At 57.5% G+C, this 18,926-nt stretch overlaps 1 protein-coding gene across 1 annotated transcript; it reads left to right on the top strand.

Annotated features, from left to right (window-relative positions):
* Positions 1 to 292: 292 nt before the first annotated feature.
* Positions 293 to 15,438, top strand: VOLCADRAFT_62777 (uncharacterized protein; the record flags this gene model as incomplete). The annotated part of the gene is made up of 23 exons (XM_002952683.1): positions 293 to 485; positions 752 to 819; positions 1,398 to 1,544; positions 2,729 to 2,821; positions 3,277 to 3,433; positions 3,648 to 3,760; positions 4,712 to 4,849; positions 5,226 to 5,381; positions 6,008 to 6,073; positions 6,749 to 6,926; positions 7,380 to 7,661; positions 7,943 to 8,173; positions 8,795 to 8,991; positions 9,597 to 9,671; positions 9,792 to 9,825; positions 10,142 to 10,288; positions 10,832 to 11,032; positions 11,717 to 11,928; positions 12,347 to 12,491; positions 12,977 to 13,106; positions 13,521 to 13,774; positions 14,215 to 14,353; positions 15,306 to 15,438. 23 exons carry the CDS (start codon positions 293 to 295, stop codon positions 15,436 to 15,438), a joined length of 3,489 nt encoding a protein of 1,162 aa, XP_002952729.1.
* Positions 15,439 to 18,926: the final 3,488 nt, after the last annotated feature.

The raw sequence follows: 18,926 nt of genomic DNA, 5'->3' as shown, positions 1-18,926 counted from the left end.
TATATTTCGGCAACACCCATTGGGTCTTGGGTGTTGTCTTGTAACGATAACGTGTTGTCTATTCACTCATATCGCGGACTCCCCCTTAGGTTTTCCTAGGTTTTAAGGATTTGCAGCACGCATAGTATCAACGAAGGCTCACAGTACTAGGCTGACCGTAGAGGACCGTGGGCCGCCGATTACTGTCGGCGGCGGTGCGTGCTTATTTGGCTTAAGAAGCCACCTACGCTACGTTGAACGGAATATTTGTGCGAGGCTCTAGCTAAGCTAGCTGAAGAGTTTCGCTATCGCGATGGCCGGCAAGGAGCATCGGAAGTCGAAAACCGGCAAGAAGGCGGAGAAGCGGAAAGCAGCTGACAAAAAGAAGCGGGGTGTCACGGATGAACAGCGGAAGCAAAACCCCAAGGCGTTCGCCTTCCAGTCTGCAAACAAGGCCAAAGCCCAGCAAGCGCGCAGTGCGGAGAGGGAGCAGCGTCGATTACACGGTAAGGCGCAAGGCGGCATGTTATGCGGGAACGATCAAGCTCAAGCGGGGAGGCCAGGGGGAAAGCGCCTATGTGGTCCTTGGGGGGCAAAATGGATATCGATAGGTTCCCGGGCAGGACTGGGGTTCCGAGGTGAGCGTCTCTGAGGCGGCAACTGGGTGTGCCGAATAACCGCGACTATCTTTTCATCTAACCTGCTTCTGATTCCCCTTCCTGTCCCTGACTCAACACCCTGCTAATGTGCCCTCTGCTGCCGCGGCACCTAGCCCCCCTCCTGGACAAGGCAGCAGAGGAGCCGCCCCCCTTCGTGGTATTGGTCCAGGGTCCTCCAGGGGTAAGTGAAGCATCTGGCTATCTGCAGTGAAGCCGTTGGCTGGTGGCAGCGTTTTTCGGCATGGTCTCGCAAGGGTTTGGCAAGGGAAGGGCTGTATTGAAAGCCCTCCGCGGCACCGAACGCGGAAATAGCATGGAGGGCGGCATGCGCACCAAACGCGTTGTGCTGCTGGGCACAACCTGTCCAAAAGATTTACTCATCGTGGAACAAAATGCTGGTTGTGATACGGCAGGCCATGAGGTTTCGCTAATGCTTTTCGACGTGCTAACTAACCGCTCTGGATGAGTTATCAAACCCGCCCCCCACCGGCGCGCCGGCCCCATGAGCACAGTCATCTGTGTTCCCCAACTCCAACGCCATATGCATCATTTGCAGCAATCCGTCTGACTAGGTACTCCTACTTTTCCACTGCAGGAAATGTTGCTTGACTTTTGTTATGTTCGTAACCGCGTATTGAGGAGCCTACTCTTTTATTGAGCTGTGTCTTGGGACCTGTGTTCTTCCGCGGGTTAGCCTCAGTCCCTCCGCCTCGTCGATTGCCATTGACGGGGGGCCCTGGTCCACGGGCCTTGTGACAGGTGGGCAAGTCAACGCTCATCCGCTGCCTTGTGAAGCACTACACGCGGCAAAATCTGTCGGACGTGCGCGGGCCTATCACCGTGGTAGCGGGCAAGAAGCGCCGCATCACGCTAGTAGAATGCCCGTCGGACTTGTGCGGCATGATGGTGAGTGGCGACCTGTGCGCGCCGATTCGCGTGTGTTTCTCTGCATGAAGTGATGGTGCTGCGGTGAAGTTGGGGAGTAAGTGATTTGAAGGGCATGGGCGCTAGCAAAGTAAAAAAAGTTATGTCTGATCAGTGCGGATGTTGTTGTCGTTGTTGTTGTTACAGCGGGCTACCAAGTTTTTACACTGTAAAGCAAAGAAACCGAGCCAAAGGGCACATCGCCTGTCGCGGTAATAGGCACGCACAACACATCAGCAAGCTCGGCTACGACTAATAAGACCGGACTAGCACTGCTGGTGCCAACAGGGGGGACTTGCCAACATGGCTCCCCTATGAGCCATGACAAACGCATGCCTACTAAGTGTGGATGTATCAATAAGTTAACAGTATGACTTAGATTACACTGTGGGCCGCGAGAGCCGGGGGCCGAAGCCGAAACAGTATGTTGATGTGACGAGGCTCCGTGTACGCTGATATCGGTGTTTTTGTAGTATTTTTGTATGCAGCCGGTGGGTGAAGCACAGGGACGCGTGCAACAGCCGTGGAAGATACCTTGAGTCAGTCGATTTCAGTTAACTAAGCAAAGCGCAGGGTTGTTCTGTACTGCAATGCATGGAATATGGACGGCAAACGAAGTCCCAGCCAGCGCAAGGAAACCGAGGCTGCTAACACGGATCGGCAGGGATGCATGGGGAGCTTGCCGCAAAGATGCCGTGTCGAAGTGGCGTGAGATGGACGGGGTTGATGGGAGGATGGGAAAGCAGGAACACACGGGCGGAGGGAGGGAAAGACGAACCACACACGATTGAAGCTGCTGCCAGGCGGAGGGAGGGGGGCAGGGGGATGTAGTGTTTGCAGCATGGTATACTTACAGGACAAAGTATACTTACAGGACAAAAGCAAGCTCGGCAAGCTAGCTACACGGATTAGATGGAGTAAGCAATTCAGTGAAGAGCGGCCGAAGTAAGTATCGAAGTAAGTGCAGGGAAACATGAAGCCGGCCCGTCCTTTTAACGTCCCGTCTTTCCATACCTGCACCGCGCAACCCCATGCAAGGCCTGCCTCCCAGAGCCTCCCTTGCGTTCACGCAATCCCGGTCGGCCGCTGCACTGCACCGCGCACACCCACCTCTACCTCTTCTCCCTTGCCATGGGCGCTGCCCATGCCCATGCCCTTGCTGCCAGGACGCTGCTAAATACGCAGATCTGGTGCTGTTGCTGGTGGACGGATCTTTCGGGTTTGAGATGGAGACTTTCGAGTTCCTGAACCTGCTGCAGGTAAAGGAGTTTCAGGGATGCGCAGGACCCCACATGCTGGCCGCCCATGGTGGGCAGACAGACAGACAGACAGACAGACAGGCAGACAGACAGAGAGCGGGGTAGGCAGGCAGGCAGGCCACTCAGGAGTCCCCATGGCGAGAGCCACGGGAGACACGTCTCAGCGCCCGTTATGCATGGGTGGCCATGTACGTCTCGGTCAATCCCCTGCCTCGCCTGTGTACCTGCATGCATAACCGATTCCTCTTCCCGACCCCATGGCATGGGGCAAAAGGCGAGAGGACGCTCAGCTATCGGAAAACCTTTCACCAGAGCTGTGAATGGCTCTTTTACGCCCGCTATGCTGGTTTTTTGGTTGTATAATGCCGCGCCCAGCATCACTTCCACCCCATTCACCCACGCAACGCACCGTGGCCGCGTCCCCTGCCATCCGTTCTGCTATCTGCTGCTCGTAGGTTCACGGCTTTCCCAAGGTAATGGGCGTGTTGACCCATCTGGACGGCTTCAGGGACGCCTCGAGGCTGAAGAAAACCAAGAAGAAGCTCAAGCAGCGCTTCTGGACGGAGATCTACGACGGCGCGAAGCTCTTCTACCTGAGCGGCATACAGCATGGTGGGTGCGTGGATAGGTCGAAGAGCTGGGTGTTGATGCCGTTCAGCTACGGATTTTCGTTGGGTCTTGCACCCTGGCGACGCTGAGACTGACTTTCTGGTGACACGGATGCTGCCGCTTGTGCTGTGACTGATGCTTTGGCTGCGTGCGGCCCCTTTGCTTGTGTGTAAAATCCGTCGTTTGTGCTTTGGCTGGTGCTACTACTGCGCCCCAGGCAAGTACTTGAAGCGTGAGGTGCTCAACTTGGCGCGCTTCATTTCGGTGATGAAGCACCGGCCGCTCACTTGGCGCCTGGCGCACCCGTACACCCTTGTGGATCGACTCGAGGTGCGTGGTGGATGGGCGGTGTAGTAAAGAAAGGAACGCCGCGTTCGTTGAAATCCCACAGCACGAGGAGTGCGAGATGGGGGGGATTTATGGTAGATGGGTTGATTAATGGGTTGGTGTGTAGGCAGCCCATTCACGCCCATTCGAGGCAGCAGTGATGCGAGCGAGCGGACAGCGCGGGACAACGCAAACCGGAAAGAGTAAAGGGTAAACCGCTTCTGTACGCCTGTGCAACAGCTGTATGCCTACATGCCATCTGATTCATGGCTTATTGAGAGTCAGTGCTGCATAGCTACGTCACCACCGTTGCTACCTGATCATCATCACGGGGAGCCGCCGGCGGGCCCTAAATGAACGCCGCTTCTCCTTCCACCTTTCCCTTCTGCAGTATTCTCGTCAAGTCCGGGTGTGACTCAGTGTTTTTTTTCATATTTGCCTCGTCGATTTTCCGGTCCGAACGGAGGAATAGGTTTTTAGTCGCGGATATAAAAGTATTCCGAATCTGTAAGGCGCTGGGGGGGGCTACGCCCCCCCAGACCCCCCCGATGAGTTTTAGTTTAGTTCGTACAAACACAGGGTTTGGGGCATGTCGCAACACGCGCACACCACAATTTCTCCATAGAGATGTCTCTTGCACGCCAGGAAGCGGCGCGCACTTGGACGCTTTGACAGGAACCCCGGTTCTGTAGTATTCTCGTCAAATCCGGGTGTGACTGTCTTCTCCTTAACCCGCACACCCAGGCAGTTAACTTGTAAGATCAACTTGTCTTTCTTGCATCTCGCCGGCGGATTTCCCCCTCGTCTCATTTCTTTCTTTAGACCTTTCCCCCTTGCTCTTGTATGTGATTTTTGTGATTTCCCACCTTTTCGACTTTGTCTTTCATGCAATTTCCCCCTTCCCCTTTCTTTCATGCAATTTCCCCCGTCCCCGCTCATCCGCTTCCATTTAAGGATGTGACTCCGCGGGAGCTGTTGCGCGCCAACCCCAAGTGTGACCGTGACGTCATCTTGTACGGCTACCTACGTGGAACCAACATGAAGCCCCAGCAGCGAGTGCACATCGCGGGTGTGGGCGATTTCACCATTCAGGTGCGACATCCGGAGGTTGCATGGTCGTGGAGAATAACGACGTCGAGGCGGCTAACTGTAGTAGCTGGTACACAGTACGGCTATACAAATACGCGCTAAGCGCGACCACCAGCATCTAGAGAGGCCTTTTCAGCGGCCAGCTACTACACTAACAGACCACATGGGGGCAGCTAGCAACTCGGCGAGGGGCCGCAAGGGGGCCCAGCAGAGCTTCCTTTCGGTCATTACGATAATGGATCGCGTGTTAACTGCATACGTAGTAGACCACGTAGTGCCATCTGTCCCGTCCAGCATACCTTAGCACACCTGCTGCGTACATAGCGCACCATAACCGCACTTAATGGCGTGAAGTTATTCCTCGTTTACCCCCCGCCAGGAGCTGGACTCGCTCCCGGACCCCTGCCCGCTGCCCGACACCGTCAAACGGCGTGGGCTGAATGACAAGGAGCGACTGCTGTACGCCCCGATGGCGGATGTGGGCGGGCTGCTGTACGACAAGGACGCCGTCTACATTGATATTCCTGACTGGAAGGTGCGCGTCGCGCGCTGCGCTTAGTTAGGGTCACGTGCCCCACTATGGGGACGCCGCATCCGGGATAGTTTTCCCGTCAGAAGAGTTTTCCTGTTAGTGTTGCATGTCGAGTTTCCCGTGCGACCCTTGGCATGATTGGCTCTCGGCAGCATCCGCTCTGCCACCCGCGCGTCCTTTTCACATCCTTCCTTCCTTCCTGGTATGTACGTACCTTCACCTTTTTCGCATATCATGTGGACGGACCCGTCATGCAGGTCTGTTGGGCATTACACCTCTACTGGTCGTACCTACCCATCCCATTCATTTCCTCCCTCAGTTGGCGTCCCGTGGGTCGTTTCTAGGGCGGCCTGCACGCGCAGGAAGAACCCTTCCTGCCGTTCCCACCTCAAGCCCATGTTTCACGCCCCTCCGTGTCCTATAGCAGAACCCCTCCCTCCTGCAGTCCCACCTGCAGCCCCTCTATAAGGATAGGGTTGCTGCCCTCGTTACCCCTCGTAACCCGGCTTGCGCCTTTGCGGGTGCTAACGCTGCTGCCTACGGTTATGTAGTCTGCCGTTCGTTGTCATAATGTTGCCATTATCTGCGGGCCTCTGCGGTAACTCGATGTATACGCTCCCTGCCCGCAGGTCCAGTACACGGGCGACTCTGGGCGCCCGGCGGACGAAGGAGAGGCCATGGTGCGGCAGCTGCAGGTGAGCAACTTCCAACGTCACCTTTCGGAAGCGGAGGGGGCACCGACCCTCTGCCTGTGCCCCGACCCGCTTCCTCTTTGTCTATAACACGATAATGCGCCGAAGCTGTCGAGCCCTCCTATCGAAATTCATCAAGCAGCGGGCTCCGTGGGGGCGACAAATTGGCGTAGTCCATTTTTATCTGAGTTGAGATCCATATTAGGCTTGTAGTACAACGCGCGGAGGAACCGCATTTTGGACTTTCCTCCCCGTAGCATTTTGGACTTTCCAGTTTTGTGTAGAACTTTCGCAACCGCAACTGAATCCGTCAGTTAGGGCCGGGGTGTCTGTGTCATGGACTGGGAATGAGAAAGCATGACCGCCAAATCTCTGGCCTATGCGCTGGCCACCAGCACTGTCCTGGGGCGCCGGGTGTCTCCAGCATTTTGGTGCCCTGCATGCTGGAGGGAATACCGGGTGATCAATATCTTGTACAGCTGTCTCTTCAAAAAACTCGCAACTGTGAACTTCCGGTTCGGTGTCATTGCCTAGACGCCCATTGGCATAGCTGAACTCTGGTACAACCCGGCCCTTTCTCCACGGCCACTTTGGTGGCGACTACGTCGCCCTCTGTTGCGGCATCGTCCCTTTACTTCCTTGTCTTCATCGTCGCCCTCTGTTGCTTCTGGTTGATAGGCAGCGCAGCAACCCGTGGACGAGGCGCTCCGGCGCGGCAAGATCCGGCTGTTTCCTGGCAGCCGCGCGATTGGGGAGGACGGCTCCACCGAGGGCGGCTATGACGAGGAGTCTGAGTCTGGCCCGGATGATGAAGATGATGATGAAGATGATGATGACGGGAGCGACGACGTGGAGGGTGACGATGGCGAGGATGACAGCGACGGCGACGCGACTGAGGACGATGACGATGACGGTGGGTTGGGCATGGGGGTTGAGGTCACGTACATGCCGCTTGGCGTTACCTCAAGTTTTTACGGAACGTCGAGGTATTGAGCTGAGACGTTGCGAGCAAGGGGGAGCTGGTGGGGGGCCCGGGGTGAGTGCGACACGATGAAGTGCAGGGCATCCAAAACAGGGAGCACCACGTATGAGTGGCAGCCGAGGGGTTTTATGTTCTGTGGGCCCGGAACGCTGTGGTGTGTGCAGCTACAAAAAAAACACATTAGAAGCTATTATCTGCAGTGTCCTGTGTGCGTTTTTTGAAGGACCCGGTGGGGTCCATTTCCGCATGCCCCCACAGATCCTGTCGACGCCCGCAAAGCGCTGCGCCGCGGCATGCCGGCCAGGGCGGCACCCGTCCGCTCTGCAGACGGCCGCATGCGGCGTGCGGCGCTGTTCGGCGACCAGGCGGTCCCGCTGCAGCAGTCGGAGGAGGACGCATCTGAAGATGAGGAGGACGACGCGGAGGAGGAGGAGGAGGGCAGCGAGGACCAGGAAGCAGGAGGCAGCGGGCGCCGGCAGCTGCAGCAGGCGAGCAAGCGGCGGAGGCTGTCCGATGGCCGTGCGGTACCGTCGGGGTCGGAGGAGGAGGAGAAGGAGGACGAGGAGGATGGGGGAGATGGCGATAGTGACGAAGATGACGACTCGGAAGGTGCGCAGGGTAGTGTCTATTTGTCCCTCGATTATCGTGGCAGTTCCACGAGCCCTGAAACAGTTTAGGTCTGTAAAGGCTGGTACGCAAGCGTTTTCTCCATACATACATACATACATACATACATACATGGATGTATGGCATATACATTTCGCTTCTCCCCTTCTCGCGGCACCGTTCATTAGCACGCATCTCCCACTCCGTCCGTCCTGTCCTGTCAAGTTTTCGTCGCACTGATATGTGCACCTTTCCCTACCTTCCTTTTGCTATGGTTGTCGTAGGCATGGGCGCCGCGGCTCGCTGGAAGGCCGGTATGGCCGCCCGCACATCAGCCTTCTTCTCCGAGCGCGCGTCAGACCTGGCAGCGTTTGTGTACGGCAAGCGAGCGGTTGCGGACGCTGCCGGCGACGACGACTTTGAGGAGGCGGCCGACGGCGGGGCAAGGGCCAACGACGGCAAGGGCCTGGGCGACGTTGACGGCGACGATGACGGCGGTGGTGGCAGCGAGGACAGTGATGATGACTTTTTCCGTCTGAAGCAACGCTCTGATCGGTCAGAGAAGGCACGGAGTGGCAACCTGGAGACAGTAGACGGTACGTGCGGAAGGGGCGAAGGGAGGCGGCCGGGAAAAGCCTAGGTTGGGTTTCGGAGAGGGGCCCTGCTTTGCTCATGTGCACCCGGCGGGGTCATACCCAGGTACAGATCTGGTAGACCTGGCACAAAACACAGATGTACCACGATGCGCACGTGTTGAGAACTGCATATTTGGTGGTAATCTCTGTTTAGGCCGCCGTGGCGCCACAACGGGGCTGTAATGACGCCTCGAATTTCTGCTTCAAGCTTCAAGAGGATTGCAGAAGCGTAAATAAAAAGCAGTTCTCAACCCTGCGACTACCTAACGATCCTAAAGTCTCCCTTTGCTTCCAGTTCCTTGCCTTATTTGCAAGGGCTATTTATACCGCAAAAGCCACACGGATGCTGCCGTTGTTTCATATGCCTTGACGCTTGCTAGGGTCCTGGTCTCCCGGTTGCGGGCTGTTGATTGGGTTCTCCTTATGTTGGTGTTGACTTGTAAGTTGTATTTAGTCGTGATAATCGGTATGTTTGCCCCTGATTCGTCTCCACCCCCGCAGCGTTGGACACTTGCCGCGTGCTGGCCCGGCCTGAAGCGCTGACCTCATGGCGCGGTGATGCGGGTGCCGAGACGCTGGCGGCGCTCCGAAACCGCTTCGTGACGGGCGACTGGGCGGAGGGGCAGCGGCGTGCGGAGGCGCGGCCTGCTGGCTCCGATGGGGGAAGCGATGGCGACGAGGGTGGCTCAGATGACGAGGTGAGATGACGCAGATGAGTTTCGCACGTGGAGGTCAAAAGGAGGTAAAAATACATGCACAGTAGAAGTCAAAAAGAGATAGCTGCGGGCGTTCGATTGCGGACCAACTGCCGGAGTCCGAAAAATGGGGGATTTGGGGACGCACGTGATGCCCAGGTGTGTGGCGCCTCCTACATTAGGTCGGCTTCTGGTTTAACGTCCACCGTTCACACTTGAGTTTCGGTCCTAAGTTAACGTGGATAAACATGGCCGATAGCTGGGAAGACACCGTTGATTGGCTGTATCGCCGTTAGGAGTTGAGGAATAGAGAGAGGTGTTAAGTTTATTGTGATGCTCTGCATGCTTACGCAGCCTCCACAGCGTTGAACATGTCATGAAATGGCCGTAAGAATGCTTATGCCCAGCAGGCTTGCGGTACTGCAAGGGCGCCACGATGGGTTGTTTCGTGGACTGGGCCGATGATGGGCTGGGGGGTCGCGGCCAGCACCATCATATCTCGGAACTGATGCACGATAGGGCGTGGACTTGGAGAGAAACCACCTCACGCGCTGACTGCGCCGCGCTCCCGCATGACCTGGGCGGGCCGTCCGCCTGTCCGGCTGTAGGTGTTCGGCGATTTCGAGGACTTGGAGACGGGGGAGAAGTTTGGAGAGAAAGGAGCGGCGGCAGGTGGAGACGCCGTAGCGGCAGCGGCGCAGCGGGCGATAAAGGACGCCCGCGCGGAGGCGGAGCGGTTGCGGGCTGTCAAGGCGGCTAAGAAGGCAGCGTTTGACGCCGCGTACGACACGAAGGGCGGGCAGGATGGCGACGAGGACGGCGACGAGGGCGCGGGTGGTGCTGGCAGCGGTAGTGGTGGCGAGGAGGGCGACGGCGGCAAGGTCAAGAAGGGCAGCAAGCCAGGTGGGGGACAGGAGGAGGGGTGGGGTTTTCGTCACTCAGGGCCAACAGCAGAGCATGCATCGGTGTGAACTCATGATACGGGGTGGGGTCCCCTGGTAGCCTTCCGTCTAGAACCTTTTATCCTTACGTTTGCCGCGTTAAAGCTTCCCCGCGCTCTGCATCTCATCAAATCCGCCCCGTGCCAACAAAAAACCCTGAATACCCCTCCCCCGACGGGACCCTCCCCCATCAGGGCGACCTGGCCCGAAAGACGAAGAGACGTATTACGATGCGCTCAAGCGGGAGATGGCGGCCCGCCAGGCCGCCACTCGCTCCCTCCTAGACGGCCTGGACCCCATGACCCGTCTAGCCATGGAGGGCCACCGGCCGGGGGCGTACGTGCGGATTCGCTTCATCGGTGGGTCGGGGGGTGATCGTTGTTTAGGTTCGCTCTGGGGGAACATACAGGCGCTTAGCTTCAAGCAGTGTGAGAGGCGGCCGCCGGTTCGGTATTTGCGCTGACAGCGGACAGAGCGCGCACAGGGGGAGCACTAAGGGGGGTGAAGGAACACCCCCCTTTCTCCAATACGGAGTGCAACCATGGAAAGGGATGGGGTGAATGGGCGTGTGGTCAGGGCTGGCATGTCACCATATGTCTCATCATCCCATAGAGAAACCCCCCACAATGTCACGTGGTGCACTGGGCCGTATTGCTGGGGTCCCGTTTGCGGTCTATACCTATCAGGTACATACCTAATCCCTTCCCCCCTGCGTCGCAATTGAACTGAAGTATTGACTACAAGCTACATTACTACTTCCCTGTAACCGCGCCACTCACTCACCAGCCCTAACGACGGGCAGTCGCGCCGTGGTTTGGTGCTCCTGTAGTTGTCTCTCTTTGACTTCAGCACATGGCTACTACCTGCTTAAATACCCATTCCTTTGCCTTATGGCTCACCAGGCCTGCCATGCGAGCTGGTGACGCACCATGACCCGCGGCGGCCTTTGCTGATTGGTGGGCTGGGTCAGGGGGAGGAGAAGCTGGGCATGATGCGGGTGCGCTTCAAGCGGCACCGCTGGTTCCCCAAGCTGCTCAAGTGTAGGGACCCGCTGGTGTTCTCGGTCGGCTGGCGCCGCTTTCAGAGCCTGCCGGTGTATGCGAGTGAGTACCGGCAGTGATGTGAAATGGTGCCCCGGGGAACGAGCGCCTTGGATGCAGGTTGCCCGGCCTTGGTTAGCATGCGCCGCCCCTGCCATTCTAGGATTGAGTTACGCTGCAGCTTTCATGTTTGGGTGGTGCGTGGGTGGGTGGGTGGGTGGGTGGGTGGGTGGGTGATCTACGGAGCCCCGAGGTCGTCGCCCAATGCGGGGTCTGCGCCATGTAGGTGCCCAGGGGGTGGCTGCGTGCAGCTTGCGAAGTGTTTGGAGCTGGGTGTGTCCGAATGGGACTGGAAAGGGAACGCTGTCTCTGTTAGGTTTTTTTGCTCCTAACTGAATCTGTTCAAGAGGCAGCCATCGTCCTTAGCGTTTCCTGTCCATCCATTCATCCATCCATCCATGTATTCATGTTGCTCACCCTCTCATGTCTTCCCCTTGCAAGCGGCGAAAGCATATGCGACTCTTGCATTTTATGCTTTAAGAAACTGCACGAGGGCAGCGCTTCCGTGCAGCCCATGTGTGAACCCTGCGAAGAAGCCCTCCCCTCCTCTCTAGTGCCCGTTGACGAATTCCTTCGACATCCTTCAATCCATCCATTTCCAAACCAGACCTATTTTGGAGATCTCGCCTTTTCTCCTGTAATGTTTTCCCTTCCCTCCCTTCCCTTCCCTTCTCTCTAACTGAGCAGCCGAGGACCACAACCGGCGGCTGCGAATGCTCAAGTACAGCCCCGAGCACATGCACTGCATCGCAACGGTGTACGGGCCCCTGGCGCCGCCCAACAGCGGCGTGGCGGCGGTCCAGCGCCTGGACGGTCAGCTAGCGAGCTGGCGCATCGCCGGCACCGGTGTCGTAACCGAGCTGGATGCGGATGTGCGGGTTGTGAAGAAGCTCAAACTGGTGAGAGCATTTGAGCGGGTGGGGCCGGCTGGCTCTCATCAGAGGAGATCGGTTTGCAGGTCTGGTTTCCCTCAGGTTTCGTTATAGTTCTGGTTTCGGTATTGGTCTGGGTATCAAAGTGCTGTCGTATCTGTCCTTGCGCGGCCATATCCTTCCAGCGCCATGGCCTTAGCAGCTTGTCCAAACCTTTAGACGTGCCTTCATGTCACATCTCCATTCCCTCCATTTGACCCTTTTGACTCCATTTGACTCCATTTGACCCTTTTTCGTACATTATACTATAGACTGCTTCCGCAAGAATACACGAGGGTGGTAAACCTTACATTCAGGGGGCACAGCCGCGTCCCGTCGCGTCCCGTCCAACCGTGCCAACCCCAACCCGCAAACCCCCAAACCCAAACCCCGGCCCCAATCCCAGGTGGGAACCCCCTTCAAGATCCATCGGCACACCGCGTTTGTAGGCGGCATGTTCAACAGTGCTCTGGAGGTAGCCAAGTTCGAGGGCGCATCCGTGCGTACCGTGTCGGGCATCCGGGGCACCATCAAGAAGGCGCTTAGACCAGGTGTGCGGCGGTTGCCGACGGCGGTAGGGGCAAAACACTCTCCGGTGCGATGCCAACCCGTTCTCGCTCACCCGCGCATGCGGGGCGCCTCACTTCTTTCCTCACCTCACCTCACCTCACCTCACCAGCTCTTCGCGTTTGCTACGGCAGTTCCTTACCAGGGCAGACGGTGCTTAGGCATATCTGGCCGGGGATCCCTTTTTTTGCGCAAGATTTGCCACTTTAGTATGACCCCTCAGCTGTGTGTTGTGGGGGTCAGATGTGGAGGTGTGAGGCCGTCCGGAAGGAATGCATGCCGAGTTATGGTGAAGACGGAGCGGATCATTACTAATCAGCATCACGCCCGGCACTAGGACGTTGATGTTGTTGAAGCTCCTCTACTTGCCCGTCCCTAAGCGTCAATAAGCGTTAACTGACAAAAGCTCTGCGATGTCGTGTCGCCCCGTCGCGCCACCCCTCCGTCTCGCTACTCCCCGTCCCCCCAGGGGTCGGCGGTTCCAAGGACGGCGCTTTCCGCGCCACCTTTGAGGACAAGCCCCTCCTGTCCGACATCGTATTCCTGCGCGCCTGGGTTGCGCTGGACCTGCCGCGCTTCTATAACCCAGTCACCAATCTGTTGGCGCCCCTGCCGCAGCTCCAGCGCCAGCCCAAGCCCGGTTCCCTCGCCGCGAAGAGCTCCGTCGAACAGCCGGCAACGGCCCTAGTTGCTGCTGCACCAGCCGCCGCGCCAGCTGCACCAGCCGCTGTGGTGGATGCCCCTGGAGGGGCGGCCGCGGGGCCCTCGGGCAGGGATCCCGCAGCGGCGGGCACCGCTAGGGAAGGCGGGTTCCAGGCCTCTGCAGGTTTCACAGGCCCGCGGCCGGGCATGGTCTTTAAGCTGGGTCCGCAAGGGCTCGGCTATTATAAGGACGGGGGTACGACGGCGGCGGCAGCGGCGCAAGCAGCAGCAGCAGCAGCCGTGGCTAACGGAGCTGCAGGTAGTGGTGGTGGTGGTGCTGCTGCAGCGGCGGATGGGGTTGGTAAAGACAGTGAGGCGGAGAAAGGCGGCGGCGGTTGGGTTGGCGTGCGCACTGTTGCTGACCTGCGGCGTGCGCTGGGGGTGGGTGCCCCGCGCAGCTCCGACAGTTTGTACCGGAAGATTGAGCGTGCGCCACGCAAGTTCAACCCACTCAAGGTGCCCAAGTCGCTACAGGCGGCGCTGCCCTTTAAGACGAAGCCAAAGCTGGAGCCGGCCCGGAAGCGGAAGACGCTCGAGCAGAAACGCGCGGTCGTTTTGGAGCCAGGTGGGTGCCTGCTTTCCCAGTGTTTTTTTTCGTTTCTGCTTTTCCTGGGACAAAAGCACGATATGCGACAAGAATGGAGAAGGGATGGAGTAACAGGATTGCAGCGTAGGAGTTCCGACTTGTGCCCGATTGCGTTCCCGACGAAGAAGATCGGATGCATGCATGCACGAGGTTTAAGACTGCTTAGTCGCCTGACTGCGACGTAGCTCAATCGCGTAATGCGAAGTTGTGCCAGGCAGGATTGGAGGCTTCGGACATTGGCAACGGGTTTGTCCTTTGCACTCAGTCGGGCGTGGAAAAGGCGATAGCAGATACACCAGGACAAATCAATTCTCCGCTGAGCCTTCCTGCGTGCCGCCTCGCGCGCTTGTCACGCCCCGCCCTGTGTTAATACCTGGTCGCTTCTAAGCGCGTACTTTCGCACCTATTTCGCTGCGCAGGCGAGAAGAAGGCGTACACACTGCTGCAGCAGCTCAACGCCATCCGCAACGAGAAGGCGCGCAAGCGGCGTGAGCAGAGCGCACGTCGCCATGAGCAGTATGACAAGAAGAAGGCGGCCGAGGAGGAGTGGCGCACAAAGTAAGCAGTTGTGATGTCAGGCTGCCTATTTGCTTACTTTGTGTTGGGGTAGGGAAGGAAAGGCATGCACAAGTTATTTGGACTTTGGACTATTTGCACGTTCCCGAATTCCTGGACATTCCCGAAAGGACCAAGGTGTTGCTGTTGCTGAGGCCGCCGGAGCGTGAGATGCAGCGCTAGATAGGAAGCCCTGCCCGTTGGACGAGGGCTTTGCCGTCCTTTCTAAGGAGGACACCGGAGGACACGTGGCTCAAGAGGGGGGGATCCGGAGGAGGGAAAACCTGGGCCAGAGCCATATGGGAGCCGGGGGGGGGATCTGGGAGGAGCCATGCAGGCGAGAGTCCTGCGTAAGTCCTACATGAGGGTTTCGCTTTACGGCGTGAGGCAGGATTGCCTCCTGGTAAAAGGCTCGTCGGCATCACCCGGGTCAATGGAAGGGCGTATATGAATTCAATCGGTGGCTGTGTTACAAGTTACAAGTTGCGCACATCACAAGTGCGGGTGTGTCCGTAAAAGCCGGGGGGCCCATGGACGTTGTATTGGTATTGATGCGGGTATGCGGGAGGTCATCATCATTCTCCTCCGTCCGCTTCAGGGCGAAGCGCTTCAGGGCGAAGCGCCTCAGCGCGACGTGCCTGGCCTCCCAAATTTCCGAGAGGTACCTGGCCAATGCCAGGGGTGGAGCCTCAGTCATAATGCTGTGTAGGAGGTCGTAGAAGCACACTCGTCGCCCGCGGTAATACATTCTCAAATAAGGAAAGGAAAGGAAAGGAACGGCATGACGCATTGTCAAAGACGCGTGGTGTTGAAGCGTAACACAAATAGTGCTTGCCCGAGGCCATGCTGCCATATGGCGCAAACAGGCGCGCAAACGCCAGCGCTACCTCACCTATATTCTTTTCTCATCAGGCCATCACTTTTGCCTCACTGTTATCGATACCATGCACCGCAGGTACAACAAGGAGGAGCGCAAAAAGCGGTACCGCGAGGCCGGCCAGGTGGAGAAGCGACGGGAGCTGGGAGCGCAGGGCGGCAAAGCCGCGAAGGGTGCAAAGCGGCGGAAGGCGTCCACGGGAGACGAATAGCGTGTCTGTGCACGCGCCCGTGTGCTCGGACAATCCAGTGCAATCGATGCGATAATAGGATCACTGTCCCGTGCCTTTTTGATGTGGGTGTTCGAGTGGCGGCCACTTCTGGTGCCGTGGTGGCTGTTGGCCTCAGGCGGCTGCCTCCTGGATACGGTCTATAGATCTGGGAGCGCCTCTTGAGGTGCTACGGGCCCCGTACTGCTCTGAGTGCCAACATGGATTCAGGAGAATGGCCGCCTAGAGAGAAATATCTATTACGTGCACGGCCTTGCGGAGACGAGGCTGTGTAGCTGGGTAGATAATGAAAGCCGAAAGGGGCTAAGGACTCCGATGCGCATTTTGGTCTGACTGGTGGTGCTGACGAACGAATTTTGGCAGCGTGCGCGGTACTGTTTCAGCTCAGAGATGAATGCAGGCATGAATGTCGGGTGCTGGTCATCAGGACAGGATAGCCTCGGCAGTTTTATTGATAATAGTAAGGGTTAGATGGCGCGTTCCTGTTGGTTGTTCCTGGCCCCTACACCACAGCCTCACCCCGCCACGATGATGCTAGTCCGGGCAGGTGGATGGTTAGGTATGCCACCTAACCAAGGTGGGTTGGTGGAGTGCCGGGTCAGCTATGCGGTTTTGTGTTAGTCAGAGGAGAACTGAAGGGCCCGGGGGAAGCTGTATGGCGTCATGCCGAGTGAGTCTTAGACGTGCTGAAGAGGAGGGGGGGGAGATGTGCGCCAAGGGGGTGGATTGGATGATGGATAGATATAGGTGAGCCAATGCTGGCCTCGCTCGTATGTTATGTGGCAGAATGCAGCACAGCGTAGTACTGTAAGCGGACATAAGCTTTGTATGGAAACCTTAGGTGGAGGGTGGTCCGAATTATAGCGCGTTACAGGGGATAGGCCGATACGCTCTGTGGTGGAACATTAAAGAGGACGGACCCTACCGGAGCACCGGTGCTAGCCGGACCCAGGCGCTGTTGAAGGTCTCAGTACAGGGCGGAGGACGCAGCAAGGCGAGCTTCGTATCATGGCTTGTTGGGACATCAGCCCCTATGACCGGAACCTCTCCCATGCCCGGCACTTCTCGAGGGCCATGCCCATGCCTGGAAATGTCTCCATGGCGCTGATATCTAGCAAACCCTAAGTTTCCCGAACGACCTGCTATGACCCGGCGAACCTTTATCTGCTGGTCAGTGCGGGTCAATCCAGCTGTACACGGCGTAGTCGACAACCGCCTTTGTAAACTTCACAACTCCAGCAAGTGGTGTCGGCACGGTGTGCCTCGCGGCCATTCAGGAACCGTCCATACACATGCCAGGCATTCGTCGCCCCACGCATGTTGGAAACATCCTTGGCGGGGGGTGAGGAACACCCCAACCACCGAACGCCGCCAGAACGCCTCCTTGCGTGGATGTTCCCAGCGGACCGATGACGACACAGTGCCGCACCCCCTCCGCATATCTGCTCCGGACCGATCTCCAAGCCTCCACAACATACTGGCAGTCAACCATCGTCCGTTCGTATGCCACCACATCCTGCAGAGCTCGGCCGCACAGGGTGAACCCCAGCGGCACCTGGATATGGTAATAGAGCGTAGCCATCCCAGCAACGTAGCTGTCGTGCCGCAAATCGCAACTTCGCCCGCAAGAGTTAGCTGAACCCGCGCACATTTGGCGTCCGGCCGGCGGCCTTGGCACCCGTGCAGCCTCCACCCTCCAGCGACCTGTCAGAAACTCCCTGCAGGAACGCCAAGCTCATCGAACGCCGCTTGGTATACCATATCCATATCCATATCCATACCCATACCCTCCCCACGTCACTGCTGGGAGGGAGACAGGCAACCGGGTCCAGGCAGGAGCCAGCCACGAACACCGCTCGCTAAGCCCGTGTGACGCGTGGCAGATCGTTCGCTGCTCGTAACCGTAAGGCTCTTGCACAGTCAGGTTCACTGCGGCAAGGAAGGACGCCGCGAATCCCACCTCCGCACCAACAGCGCCACCACTCGCCCACAGACCGAGGGTCCTGCACTCCCCCAATCCAGCCCCCTGGGGGAATACAGAGTTTCTGAACCGAACTTCTTAGATGTGGAGTTGGGGGAAGCCGGGGCCGGCAAGGAGAGGGTTTGTAATTGTATGATGACACTGGGGTCCACCCACAGACGTGCTGTCGTTCGCCTTTTCCGCTATACCCACGCGACCGCGTTCCTAGACCCGACCCGACAAGTAGACGCGGACTTGGGCAGAGGCCTTTACTGCTAATTTGGGCGATAAAAGTAAAACAAAGCCAGGCGAAGGAAACGCCGCAACGCGACGATGGCCTAGTCACGCGGCGCGCGGGATCCGCGCGACCGCGCGATGAACCTGCAAAAGAACCTCGATGCCTTTATGGCTGTTGTAGCTGTAAACAGGATTATGATTTATGGGTCGGCAGACGAACCCTGCACGGCTAACTTAGCAACGGCCATGACGGACAGCCAAACCCGCCTTGATTGAAGAAAGCAAAGAGCTTCGCTTTCAAAGCGCCGTGGTGAAGGCTGCGCAGGACGCCGCTGTCTTAGCATCAACCCTAGCTGTTTACGGGTTTAGCCCTAGATGGGGTGCTTGGATTGGCCTTGTACAAATTCGGTCGCTCGTATCCATATGGATTGCATAGGCCGGCGCAGGTGTCACCGTATTGTCTTGCATCATGTGGCGAGCTTTGTGGCGTCTGTAAATTGTTACGAACATTACTAACCTCATGGCACCCGCACGCCGCCTCGCCAACCAACGACCATCACCGATGGTGATATTCGTACGACGCTCGTCCCTTGGATGTGTCGGCAAACACCCCGCTCCAATCCCACAGTTGGAAATCCGGTCGGTTCCCGTACCGTCCGCCCAGTCTACACAGGGCTTTCACCTCCGCTGGTCCATTTCCTTCTCCCGCGGCTACCTTCAGCAGTCAGCCTTAACGTGGCTTTCCGGCCCTTGATTTTCACCGAACAGGATAAAACACCGCAAATCAGTGAGTATCCAGAGACCTCGTCGCGCTGATGCTCCAGAGGAAACTGGTGCAAATGGTAATTGCAAAGTGTTTCGCTAACGGTCGCCACCTTGTTGTCAGTTAAAACAACCAACATTAGATCATCATTTAGATAGATTAATAATGAGCTAAATAGTATGAAGGTTTTGCCAAAATGCGGAAGATGAATAAGGCAGATGATATGCGCGCTCCGAAGTTACGATTACGGCAGCCACGCTCCGGTTGAGCTTAGCAGCGGCGCAGAGGCCCCGGTGGCATGTCATGTACATTCGATAATCTTGTGCATGTAGATGGTGATGATGAACTCTTAGGGTGTGCTTCTCTCAGCAAGGGGGCGTTCGTTCTGCCCTTCGAGGAGAGTGTTACCCACAGTTTCTCCAATTCCCAAGGTTCAGGCTTGTGTCGCCATATATTTTTTAGCGATTGACGTGATGAGATAGCATTAAGGCGATTTGCCAAGAAGACTCT

Source organism: Volvox carteri (genome assembly GCF_000143455.1).
Source record: "Volvox carteri f. nagariensis unplaced genomic scaffold VOLCAscaffold_31, whole genome shotgun sequence".
NCBI classification, from domain to species: Eukaryota; Viridiplantae; Chlorophyta; class Chlorophyceae; order Chlamydomonadales; family Volvocaceae; genus Volvox; species Volvox carteri.
This window is presented reverse-complemented; position numbering and strand designations above follow the sequence as displayed.